This window comes from Phocoena phocoena, chromosome X (assembly GCF_963924675.1).
Source record: "Phocoena phocoena chromosome X, mPhoPho1.1, whole genome shotgun sequence".
NCBI lineage: Eukaryota > Metazoa > Chordata > Mammalia > Artiodactyla > Phocoenidae > Phocoena > Phocoena phocoena.
The window spans coordinates 61,049,920-61,061,963 of record NC_089240.1 but is presented as its reverse complement, the minus strand read 5'-3'; the positions used below and the strand labels follow the sequence as shown (position 1 = coordinate 61,061,963).

General features: G+C 51.1%; 1 protein-coding gene across 1 annotated transcript; it reads left to right on the top strand.

The window, feature by feature from the left end:
* Positions 1-396: 396 nt before the first annotated feature.
* LOC136142145 (uncharacterized protein CXorf49 homolog) lies at positions 397-4,266 on the top strand. The gene is given in 5 exon segments (XM_065900193.1): positions 397-1,686; positions 2,374-2,530; positions 3,059-3,135; positions 4,025-4,066; positions 4,171-4,266. Coding segments are annotated over 5 exon segments (1,662 nt in total).
* Positions 4,267-12,044: the final 7,778 nt, after the last annotated feature.

The window sequence follows — 12,044 nt, the reverse complement described above, 5'->3', positions numbered from 1 at the left end:
GTGTCTCTAACGGGAAAGGGGAGGCGGGACAGGAGGAGGCGGGCCCAGAGGCTTGACAGAGGGAAGCACTCCCACCATTCCCTTCACCAGCCAACTGCCCGGACCGCCCACGGGCTTGCGAGCAAATCAGAGGCCCTCGACCCCATTGGTTAGGCCTCGAGGGGGCGGGCGAACAAGGCACCCGCTGGTTGGCAAGGTCGGACCAATGCGGAGGCCGTGGCGCGTGCGTGGGTGGCGCACTGAAAGTGGCACGTCCTTTCTTTTGAGGCGAGCTCGTGCGGCGCGTGAGGTGGATGACGCTGCCGTCTGAGCGCCGCCCGCCTGACCTGCGGTGACCGCGACCGCGACTCGGGCCATCGACCGTCGCCCCGCTTCCGGGGCCGCCCGGGTCACGACATGAGCTCCCCGGATGAGGTGTCTGTGTGGGGAATGCGTTTCGGCCCAAAGGGCAGGGAGCGGGCCGGCGTCAGCCCAACCGGCCATGCAGTCCCACGGGGACCCGACCCAGGCCCCGAGCCTGGGGAACCGCGGAACGGCGAGGGCGCAGGCGACTTCCCGGACCCCGAGGGCTTCCAGTCTGAGCGGGAGATGCTGGAAGCGCGAGGGCCGGTGCCGTGCGGCCGCGAAGGCCGACCTGGCTCCCCAGCTGACCACAAGAGGGACCTCCTGGACCTGATCGAGGAGTCTGAGGAGGCCAAGGAGGCCAACCTGCAGCAGCTGACCGACCAGGACGCGCTGGGCTTCCACAGATACCCATCCCCGGAGAGCTCCACCGCCTTCGAAGTGTCCACCGTGTGGACACTGCGCCTTGAGGCGGGTCCCGGCGGTCCAGGAGTGCCCGGCCTGAGCTGTGGGTAAGGGCCGACGGCTCCAGCCGTCCCTCTCCACCTCGGGAGGCCTGAAGCGGGCCGGGCCTTGGGGAACCCTAAGAGAGGCACTAAGCGTAGGTTGAACGTGGCTGCGGATCGCCAGCGGCGCTCCGCGGAAGGCCTGACCTGGCTGCTGTCCGACTCCGAGTCCTCAGATGAATTCAGTGAGACACAGCTGATGACGGTGAGCACTTATCCCAGAGGAGGAGGCCAGGCCAAGCCCAGCAGACCCGAGGATCCCGGGGACACTCCCAGACACTCGAAGTTCCAAGCCAGGGAGAATTTCCTTCACGTGACAGGCTCTTCCCTGTCGTCGGCTCCGCGAGGACTCTCTTCGGTTGTGGAAAGGCAGGGCGTGGGAGAGCAGGGCATCTCTTCCCCTAAGAAAATGCAGAGCGTGCTGTGGGGGAAGGGGGGCAGCAAGCCCAGCTACCCGGGAGCTGCTGCTGCTGCTGCTGCTGCTGCTGCTTCTGCTTCTGCTGCTGCTGCAGGTGGCCTGCCGCGGGTCACTCCTAGGAAGAACGGAGCCCAGGAGAAGAAATCCGTCGGGGGAGCATGCAAACGTGCCCTGGGGGGAACCTTCCATTCCCGGGGGCAGCGAATCTCGGCAACTCCCGTGGAACCGGCCACCTTCCCCCCAATCTCTGGTATTCCGCAGCCTGGGAGACCCAAGAGTTATACCTTAGTCCTTTCGGGAACCAAACAGTCCAAGCACAGCGGCGCTGGGAAGAAATCCGTGGTCAGTTGGGCAAGGGAGTCTGAGGCGGTGGCGGGAGAAGATAAGGACACAAATACAGACCCAGCCCCAAAGGGCCAAGTGAGTAGGCCATGCTCCTCCTCTCTCCCCACTCTTCCCCCCCCCCACAGCACCCAGGGCACACGTCTTCACCCATGCTGCCTCTGTCCACTCCTCAGAGGTCAGCATTGTTTGCCCCTCGGTCACTGGGTCATTACGATGCCAGATCGGGCTCCTTTTCCTAGGGACAAACATTAAGGTAGCACTTCGGGTGTCCTGGGCCCAGTTCTCCACCCTTGGCCTCTTTCCAGCCTCCTCTGAGAGACTTGGGCTGGGATGGAAGGGAGGGCTGGTAGCTGAATTGGGTAGGGGGATCCCTTAAAAGCTTCCCCGGAAAGCCTCAGCATTTAGACTCACCAGCTTCCCGAATCCTCCTTCCTAGCTGTTCCCCAGACCTTCCTTGCAGGGGGCCTGGGCTTTCTCAGTGTCCCACTGTTGTCCCTAGATCAGCTCTGCCTGCTGGCCTGGGGATGACAGAGGGTGAAAGTGCTAATGAGATCAGCCTTTCAATTCCCTTCCCAATTCCCTGCCTCACCCTGGCGGGAATCACACATCTCTCTCTCTCTCACTCTCTCTCCCTCTCTCTCTCTCTCCCCGCCCCCCACACACACATACACACACACACACACACATACACACACACACACACACACACACACACACACACACACTTCCTTAGTCCAAATCGGTGAGAAATTTTTGTTTCAGCTACTAACTCACAGGCCAGGGACATCTTGTCTGCGCATGCATCGTAGAAAAGCCAGCAGTGGAGACGTCAACACCAGAGGCCCCCAAGATCCAGGAAACTCAGAGCCCCTGGACCTGAACCAGGGACAAGTCATGCCCAGGGGGCCTGCACCCTCAGGTGAGTGTCGTGGGTTTGATATGAGCGGAGGGAAGAGGGGTTGAGGACAGAAACCTCTGCCTCTGTCTGTGCTGGGTGCACAGCCTTGCTCCCAGGCAGCTTCTCCCACAGGAGACGGGGTGCTGGCAGGGCTGGCCTTGAGCCACATCATCCTCTGTGTGGGATTTATGCGTCCGGGGTGAACGGTGGCAGTGCCCCAAACAGCTGTTCCGGGTGTAGACTTGCAGGGGAACAGCCTTTTCTGTTAAGTCCTGTTCGGCCACATTGCTCTCCCAAGTGCTGGCTGTGGCTGCAGCTCTGGGAGGGTCGAATCCAGGGCCACATGTTTAGGGACCACAATGGCGAAATGGCTGCCCCTGGGGAACAGGAGAAGCAGGCCCAGAGGCAAGGTTCCCGCTGCTGGGCAGAGCAGGGGCGGCTGGTGGCCAGCAGAGGGTGGTGCTGCCTCACCTCTCTTTAGAGCCCCCTTGGCCCTTTCCACCTCACTAGGAGCCTGGGAAGCTGGATTGTGTGTCCTTTCCCTCTCAGGTGACCGGGAGCCACTTGACCATCCCCCAAGACCTGAAACGCAGCAGCAGCCACTGGGAACGCCCTGCTGTCCTTGGGTAATGCTTCCTCTGCATCCTGGAAATGCAGACCCAAACTCGAGGGTGGGGTCTGGGTCCAAGTTCAGCTGACATGTGTAGGCGACCCCTCCCCTGCCCCCATCACGTACCCCACGGAGGGAGCCCACCTCCTTTCCACTGAGGAGCCCTTGCCAGTCAGGCCCCCCGGCTTTGGGGTGAAGGGCCAAGGGGAGAGGAGAAGGTGGAGGAGAGAGGAGGCCAGAGTATACTAATCATTTCTCTTCCTCCTCTGTCTGCTGGCCTAGTGTCTCGAGCTAGAGAGAGAAGTACACGAACTTAAGGAGCAACTTGGTATGAGGAACCAGGGCCGGAGAGCAGTGTCATAGTGCAGAACCCAGGTGGGCACCTGGGGTGGGGTGGGCTGCAGGTTCAGTCGGCCTGGCAGGGACCAACATCCCTGTGGGGAGGAGAACCTCTCAGGACTGGCCCTGGAGCTGGCTGTGCATGTACAACTGGGCGTGTGTACAAATAACAAAGTACTGTCTGGACTGCATGCACACTTTGAGAACGAGACCAGTCCTAGGGAATGTCCTTCTGATAGGACTTTTAGAGATACCTCGTTGAGTTTTCCATTGAACCGCTGCTTGGTGTGGCTTCTAAGGTTCTTGCTGGATTGTTTGTGTGTGTGACAAGTTCTGAGTGGTTGTGGCACGGCCCACAGCATGAGAGCTGCTGGCACATTTTGTTTCCCTTTAGGAACCGGTTCCACATTCAGTTTGGGTGGTGGGGAGTGATCAGGCCCAGAGCTCTTTGCATGGGGTCTGGAGGGGTTTCAGGTTTCAGGGCTAGGCGGTTCGTCACGGGGATGGGGGACAGGCTTCTATATACCTCTGTCTGGAGCACCTGCTAATGCCTGTCCCTGTTGCAGCCGCCATGCAGTACCTGGCTGACAAGTCGCAGACCCTTTGAAGTGAGTGTTACACACACCATACCCCTTCCCACAGTCCTGGCTGTTGAGCAGGGCTGGGGGCTGGCCCTGGCTTGAGGCTCTTCCCTGACTCTGCTGTTTCACAGGTTGAGCCCAGCGTCTTCCTGCAAGAGGAGCAGCTGGTACCTTTGGGGCCCTTGAGCTGTGGCCAAGCTCGTTCGCTCCTGTTCTGCCTCACCTAGGGCTTCCTCTCCCCCTTCTTTTGCCCCCGCCCCGCCCCAGTTTCACAGCAGTTTCCAATTAAAGTACCTCTCATATTCTGTGTTCTGCCTTCTCTCTGGAGGGGTAGGGGTCGGGGTCGGGGTAGGGGCCTGGGGCGGGGCGCTGCTCCACATCAGAGCCTTTTCCAGAACGCTATCTCTGACATCCTGTGGTGGGGACTCTGGGCCAGCCTCTGCTACCATCCCTGCAGTCAAGCCAGCGGAGTGCCCCAGGTCTGGGTCCTGTGTGTGCTCTGCCTGGCCACATTGGCACGTCCTCCCTTTCCCCCGAAGGCCCTCTTCTAGTTCTCTCCAAACCCCACCCCCCGCCTTTGGGGTCTGGAAGTTCCCATTCATCTCTGCAACTCACCCTTCCCATCAGCAGGAACTCATGACCCCCTTCCAGAGCTCCAATCTGGAAGCATTCACATCCTCCCTGTCCTAGCCAGCTGACCACCCTCCTCCAGCCGGGTCATCTGTACACCCTTGAGTGGAAATTGGCCCGTCAGGTTCTATGGCAAGTGTGGTTAGTCGGTCTGTGTTGTTGCATGGTCCCCGTCAAATACTCTTCCACCAGCCCCATGACACAGATTTTCCTGGAAATGATATTTCAGTGTCCCAGCTCAATCTCCCAGACTGCCTCTTTAGGACACAGGAGATTGAGTCTGAACTCCATGTTCGATTTCCCCCTCACTCGAGGTAGGGGAGCACTTCCTTCCCTCAGCCAGGACCCAGGGCTGTACCAGCCTGAGACTCAGAGGGACAGATTTGTGTTTGAGTGAGGCAAGGGTGGTTCTGCCTGACACCCTTCCCGAAAGACCGGTGTTTTACTACACAAAAGGGGGTATGATGGTAGATTGGCCATTCAAGGTTGGTGACTGTGTGTCCCTGTATGTGAATAAATGTAATCAGGGGTAATCTCCCTTGAGGGAGAAAGATGTGATTCAGGGAGTAAAGGGAGTAGAGGCTGGTCCAGGTTCTGGAAGGCATCGAATGAGCAAAAGCAAGGGTCGGATCTGTTTTGTTCAAGGGTTGTCGTTAAATTCCCAAAACATGGGAGGGGGATGATGCAGAAGTCACCAAACCCCACGACAGAGTGTCGGGATACTCGGAATGTTGGATTCGCTGGAGGTGGCTCTCGATCCTACTCTGTGATCCTATGATGTCTGACAACTACTGTGGGTGTGGATGGAATGAGATTGGGAAGGGTGGCTCCTCAGAGTAGCTCATCTTAGAATCAGGTGACCCATATATGAGGCCACCCAACATGAGCTATCCGGGACAGGGGCGGATGGGCACAGTGAGGACGGGAAGTAAGGAGTGACTGCACCTGGACAATGAGGAGCACTTGGGTCCACCCTTCCCCCATATTCTCACCCTGACTCCCTTCCAGAGTCCATGGCATAAGCTCAGGTGGACAGACCACAGGTGGGATGGGACAGTCACAGACCTCTGGGTCAGAAAAGAATGTTCATGGGACTTAATCCTTCCCCTCAAACCCCTCCCTGGAGAAGGTGGGCTTGATTGCTGCCCAGGCCTCTGGCTCGATTCCTAGAATGTACCCAGTACCCCACCCAGCCTGTAGCAGGCTTATGTTCTAGCCCCTCTTGCTCCGGCACTGTTCCCCACTGAGCTGAGGCCATTACCAATGAGTGTGTGTGCACTTCGAGGAAACAGAGCTAGCTTAGACCTTGGACCTGCCTCTGACCAGTAGAGACAGTCATTCCAGGTCATGTGTCCCTGCAGACACTCTGGAGAGCGTGAAGCTAACTACAGGCTGGAGACAGCCACCACAGGAACTCGCTTCCCAGTGCACATTATGGATGTGAATAGAATGTTTATAGAATGTTAATAGAAACCTTATTCATAGTCACCCCAAACTGAAAGCAATCAAGATGTTATTCAACAGATGAACGAATAAAACCATACATCTATAAATGAAACATTTTTTAACAATACAAAGGAAGGAACTCTTGATACATGCAACAACTTGGATGAATCGCGAATGCATTATGCTAAATGAAAGAAGCCAGTCTCAAAATGTTACATACTGTGTCACTGTGTTTGTATAATAGTTGGAAAAGGTAAAACTATAGGGATGGGAAACAGATCACCAGTTATCAGAGGTTTGGGATGAGGGAGATGGTTTGACTACAAAGCAGCAGAATGAGGGAGATTTGGGGGCTGATGGAACTCTTTTGTATCCTGATTGTGGTGATAGTTACACAACTCTGTCCATGTGTTAAAACTCATGGTACTGAAAACAAAAAAGTTACTTTTACTATGTAATAAATCAAATATATATGTAACTAAAAAAATTAAATGTGTCATACATAAAGGCTTGGGAATCATAACGGCATGCAACATAGTACCAGCATTCTCAAAAGTGACATTGAAAGTCAGAAAACTTTTCAGCCTGAAATTATATAACAGCTATCAAATAAGCATGAAATTAAAGGTAATATTAAATATAATATTTGTTCATGCAAAGTCTTAAAAGAAATTATCACCCATGGTACCTGGAGAATGAGTCCCATCAAAACACTGTGGTAAACCAAGAACAATGAAGACATTAGTTCTAGGAAGCAGAAGATCCCACTTAGGGGTTTGGTAAAGGAGTGTTCTAGGAGCAACACTCTAGGCAACCAATAAAGATTGAAACTGGGTCCAGGAAAGTGATTTCCAACAACAAAGGAATGGACATGGTTGAAGATTGAGAAAATATTGCCAATAGGCCTATGACAGAAATGTAAGCTCTTGAGGGAAGGAACGTCATCTGTTTTTCTCAGTGATGTAGCACCATGTGTTAGAACAGCACCATGTGTTAGAACAGTGCCTTGTAAGCCCTCAATAGAGAATTGTTAAGTGGAAAGGAGAGAAAGAGTGAACGAGAAGAGAGGAATTTGAGACAGCAAGTATACACCGACTCTTAAGGAGTTTTTATGTGAAGGTGAGCAGAGAAAAATGGTGTAGCTTGAAGGGAAATTGGAATCAAAAGAAGGTTTTCTTTAATTGGGAGAAACGACAACATACTTGTATGCTGATAGGAATGATCCAAAATAGAGAAAAATATTTATGAATGAGGGAAGTTTGTTTCTGATTGCCTGTATACTCTCAATGAAATGGGAAGCAAGGTCATCAAGTGAGAGCGAAGGTGGTCCATGATCAGCAAGTACCCCCTCAACTTCCCCGGATCATCTTGTGATCTTCTTCTTTCTTTTAAAATGTTTTTTATTTATTTTTTTGGGGTGCAATGGGCCTCTGTTGCTGCGCGCAAGCTTTCCCTAGTTGCGCTTAGCAGGGGCTGCTCTTCGTTGTGGTGCACGGGCTTCTCATTGCAGTGGCTTCTCTTGTTGTGGAGCATGGGCTCTAGGCACGCAGGCGTCAGCAGTGGTGGCACGCAGGCTCTAGAGCACAGGCTCCAGTAGCTGTGCCACACAGGCTTAGTTGCTCCGTGGCATATGGGATCTTCTGGGACCAGGGATCGAACCCGTGTCCCCTACATTGGCAGGCAGATTCTTAACCACTGTGCCACCAGGGAAGTCCCGTGATCTTCTTGTATGGAACTTTTCGTAATAAAGTGCTGTGAAAAATTAAAAAGAAGTGCTTTTGTTCATTAAAAGGTATGATAAAAAGAGTGAAGGCAAGCTAAAAACTAGAAGATACTTACAAAACATGAAATCATCAAAGAATTAAAATATAGAATACATAAAGAACTTCCACAAATAAATATGCAAACAACCCAAGGGGAAAATGGGCAAAAGACACTAAATAAACACCTCATATAGACAAGAAAATCCCCAAGGCCAAGCATATGAAAAGCTGCTCAATATTATTACTAATATTATTACTAATCAAGAAATTGCAAATTAAATCTACAATGAGACACCATTTCACTATCACAAGATTGACAACGATTTTGTACTTTGTTAATATCAAATGTTGATGAGGATGTGGAACACTTAAACACTGCTGGTAGGAGTAGAAATTAGCATGACCACATTGTAAAAAATCTGGCATGATCTAGTAATGTTGGAAATCTTCTTTCCCTATGAGATGACAAGTTCAGTCCTAAGTATGAGCACTGGAACACAGCTTCCCAGCCAATTTATTCTATGGCTCACACAGAAAATAATGATTGTATAGCATACAGGAGTCAGATGACAAAGTTGTTCAGGGCCAGAACCAAGCGGTCCAGGGGCTGCTGTCTGGCTGTCTCTGGAGATGAAGGCCTCAAAGTCCCAGGTCCAAAAGTTGGAAAGCTCTGCCCTGGAAGGCTCTTGTACGCGGGCACCAGGAAACATGCACCAGAATGTTTATAGTAGCACTATGAATAATATCTGCCCAAATGGAAACAACCCAAATTACCCATTGACAGTAGAATGGGTACATAGGTTGAGATACAGTTGATTCTTCTTATTTGTAGATTCCATACTTGCAAATTCCCCTATTTGCTAAAATTCATTTTTAACCACAAATCAGTACCAGAGTGCTTTCCTCCTCATTCGAGAGAGCTGTGAGAAATTTGAGTTGGTGGAATATGTTCCCAGCTGAGGTCAAACAAGGTGACGCTGTGCCTTTTGGTTTCAGTCTCAGACTGCAAGCAAGTGTCCTTTTCATGATTTATTTGGGGCCACATAGTTTGCATTTTTGTGCTTCTTTGTTGGTGATTTCCTAATTAAAGATGGCCTCCAAGCTTAGTGCTGAAGTATTGTCTAGTGCTCTTGAGTGCAAAATGACTATGACGTGCACTCAAGAAAATATCTGTGTTACATAAACCTTGCTCAGGCATGATTTATAATGCCGTTGGCTGTGAGGTCAATGTTAATGAATCAATAATATTTGTATTAAATAGAGTGCCTTTACACAGAAACACACATGAAACATGATTACACAGCGATCAGTCGATGAAAATGTTGTGACCAGCGGATGGTAGGAACTTGAAATTATATTTCCCTTAGGAGCAATGTTTCAGTATTGCCTAATTCAGTGTTCATGGCAACTTTATAGACTGCAAATAACTATCATGATAATGAGAGTCTACTGTATATTCATTTGGTGGAAGAGTGTACAACAATGAAAATGAACAATTGCCTGCCACATGTGACAAAAGGGATGAATCTCAGTTACACAGTATCACAGGGGAGAAGTCAGAAACAACACAGATGATTCCATTTACATAAAGAACAAAGGATGCAGCAAAACCAACGTTGTTAGGAATATGAACCTATGTAGAAAATAACTAAAGAAAAGGAAAGGAATGATGAAGACAAAGGATAGAGGTTACTTCTGAGGAGGGTGAAGGGAATGGAATTGGAGCTTCCATGGAAGGAACTTCTAAGGTTATGGTGACATTTGAAAAAACACTGCTATAAAAGTTTACTGAGGCAATGAATGACTCCCATATCTGTATCCCTCTCCAGCTTTGACCCCTCACTGGTGTTCCAGAACCAAATTTCTAAGTGCATTCTGGCTAATTCCACCTGCATGTCCTATAAGAAACACAACCTTAATGTATCCAATATCCCATCATTTCCCTCCCAATCTTCCTTTACTTCCTGTGTCCTTATGCTCCCCACCACAAAGTCACTCAAAACGGAAATGTTAGTCATCTTGGACTTCTGCTTCCTCGTGGTGGCCATAGAAACATGCCCCTCCGATCCACTGCAGGGAACATAGTAGATTGGCAAGTGCCAGCTGCCACTTCTCTGGCACCACCATTGTTTGTGCCAAGATCCAACATCCTCTGGGTAGCTCCCAGCCAGTGACTGAGCATGGCAGGGGCATACTGCTGCAGGACAGGGACTCCTCTAAATGGCAGCTGTAGGTTGGGGACTCCACATGAGCGTGAACAAACCAAACTAAACTGAACGAAAGTTTAGTGTTAGAATGAAACTGCATCTGAGATTGTTCTTATCTGACCCTCCTTTCCCCCACATCTCTCTTACAGACGTCAGACCCGCATCGCACCCTGAAGAAGAAGACTCATTCCTGCTCCTTCTGCTTTATCCTTCACATGCCATTCTCCCATCATGTTCGTCCATGTCCAATCATGCCTTGGTGTCCGTATTTTTGGAGGACACAAACTAACAAAAGTGGTACCAGGAGTGGTCTGAGAAGTTAGCTATAAGATGGGGTTTATGGACCAGCTCACTCACTGCCCAAATGACAAAGAGCGTACCATTTTGAGTGTTATGTGGGGCATGGATAATCTCTAGCACAAGGTTACCTCCTGATTCCTTAAGGTTTTATCCATACGTACCTTGAAAAATATCCCAGTGGAGGGTCTTACTTGTGGCCTGTGAGATGATGCAGGACTTTGAATGGTAGGGAGGGCACTATGTCTATAGGGAGGGCAGAGGCGGCTGTTCATCACTGTTATACTGGCGCCCTGCAAAGACATAATGAGAAACTAAGGGACATTACCAAACAGTTAAGGGCCAAGTGTAAGATTCATGGGGTTTTCTTGGTGGCTTACAAAATGCCCTTGCCTCCTGCAGAGACAGCTGAGTAGCTCACACATTATGTGATAACAGTAAGTGCAGAACTCCAGAGATGTACACATCCTTGACAAACACAGGCCTGTTATGGGAAGGTCAGGGCCCTTTTTGGAAAAACTTCAGACTCTGAAATGTAGGCCGGGTATATTGGCATGGATGTCTCCAAACGTTGGCTTATCAGATCCAAACGTCCTGAGGCCTCAAAGCTTGCAGGGTGGCCCTTCCTTCCCCAGCAACAGCTAACACATGCCCTGTGCTGGTAGATGCTACAGAGTCTGCTCCCCCACAAAGTGACAGACGCCTCTCCCAGGGAAACCCTCATCTCTTCTCCATAAACTCACTGGGATATGCCGAGCCTCATAAGGGGAAAATGAAATTATACACCAAGAAATAACAAGCCTGTACTGGCAGGAGCAGGGCAGTATCCCTGGGATTGGATTTTGAGGGTGCTGGATCAAGTGGACAGGAATATAAGAGTGGATAAGCAAGTTTTACTGAGCGGAGGCGCTTTCTCATGCCATGGGATTTAACACACGGGCAAGGACTCCCGGAGATGGAGGAAATTGACCGCCAGACTGGCCCTTTGAAACTTTGAGAAAGTGATGGCCCATAAGCAGAGAAGTGGAAATGCCTGCCTTGGATTGGCAGATGGCAGAGGAAGGAACAAAAAGGTTGAGTGATGCAGACATGCTAGAACGGACAGAAAAGGTGAGGCCAGTCACATGGCCTCATGGTTATGTCCCACTGTAGGGCTGAGAGGACACATCCCACTGTAGGACACATGTCCCACTGTAGGGCTGACAGGACACCAAAGCCATCAGGAGTGTTCTGGTGAGAGGGGCCCCAGCATCACTAGAAGTTTGCTGGTTGCTCCCCTCTGCAGGCCAATGCCAATGATGGAAGGAAAGTGGTCCCGACCTGGGCTCATTACCACCCATGGGAGCCAACGAATTCTGACATAATAGAGGGCAGAGGGCAGCTCTTAACCAAGAGATGCCAGCAGACCACATTTCCAGTAACGACCAGCAAGGTCAGAGGGGCAGTCAAGAGTGCCTGCTTGACCGGCAGAAAGCTGAGAAGATGGCTCAGACAGCATGGCTCCCTAGGGGCAACTACAGCCAGCAAAAGGCAAGAATGCAAGAGAAGGAGGGCCATCATCCTGCTACAAAGCCACAGTCTCCTGCTCAGTTCCTGGTCCTGAGCCAATTCAGAGACTGGCCCCACTGAAGAGGTGGATGAGTCCTGAGGAGGAAGGATCCA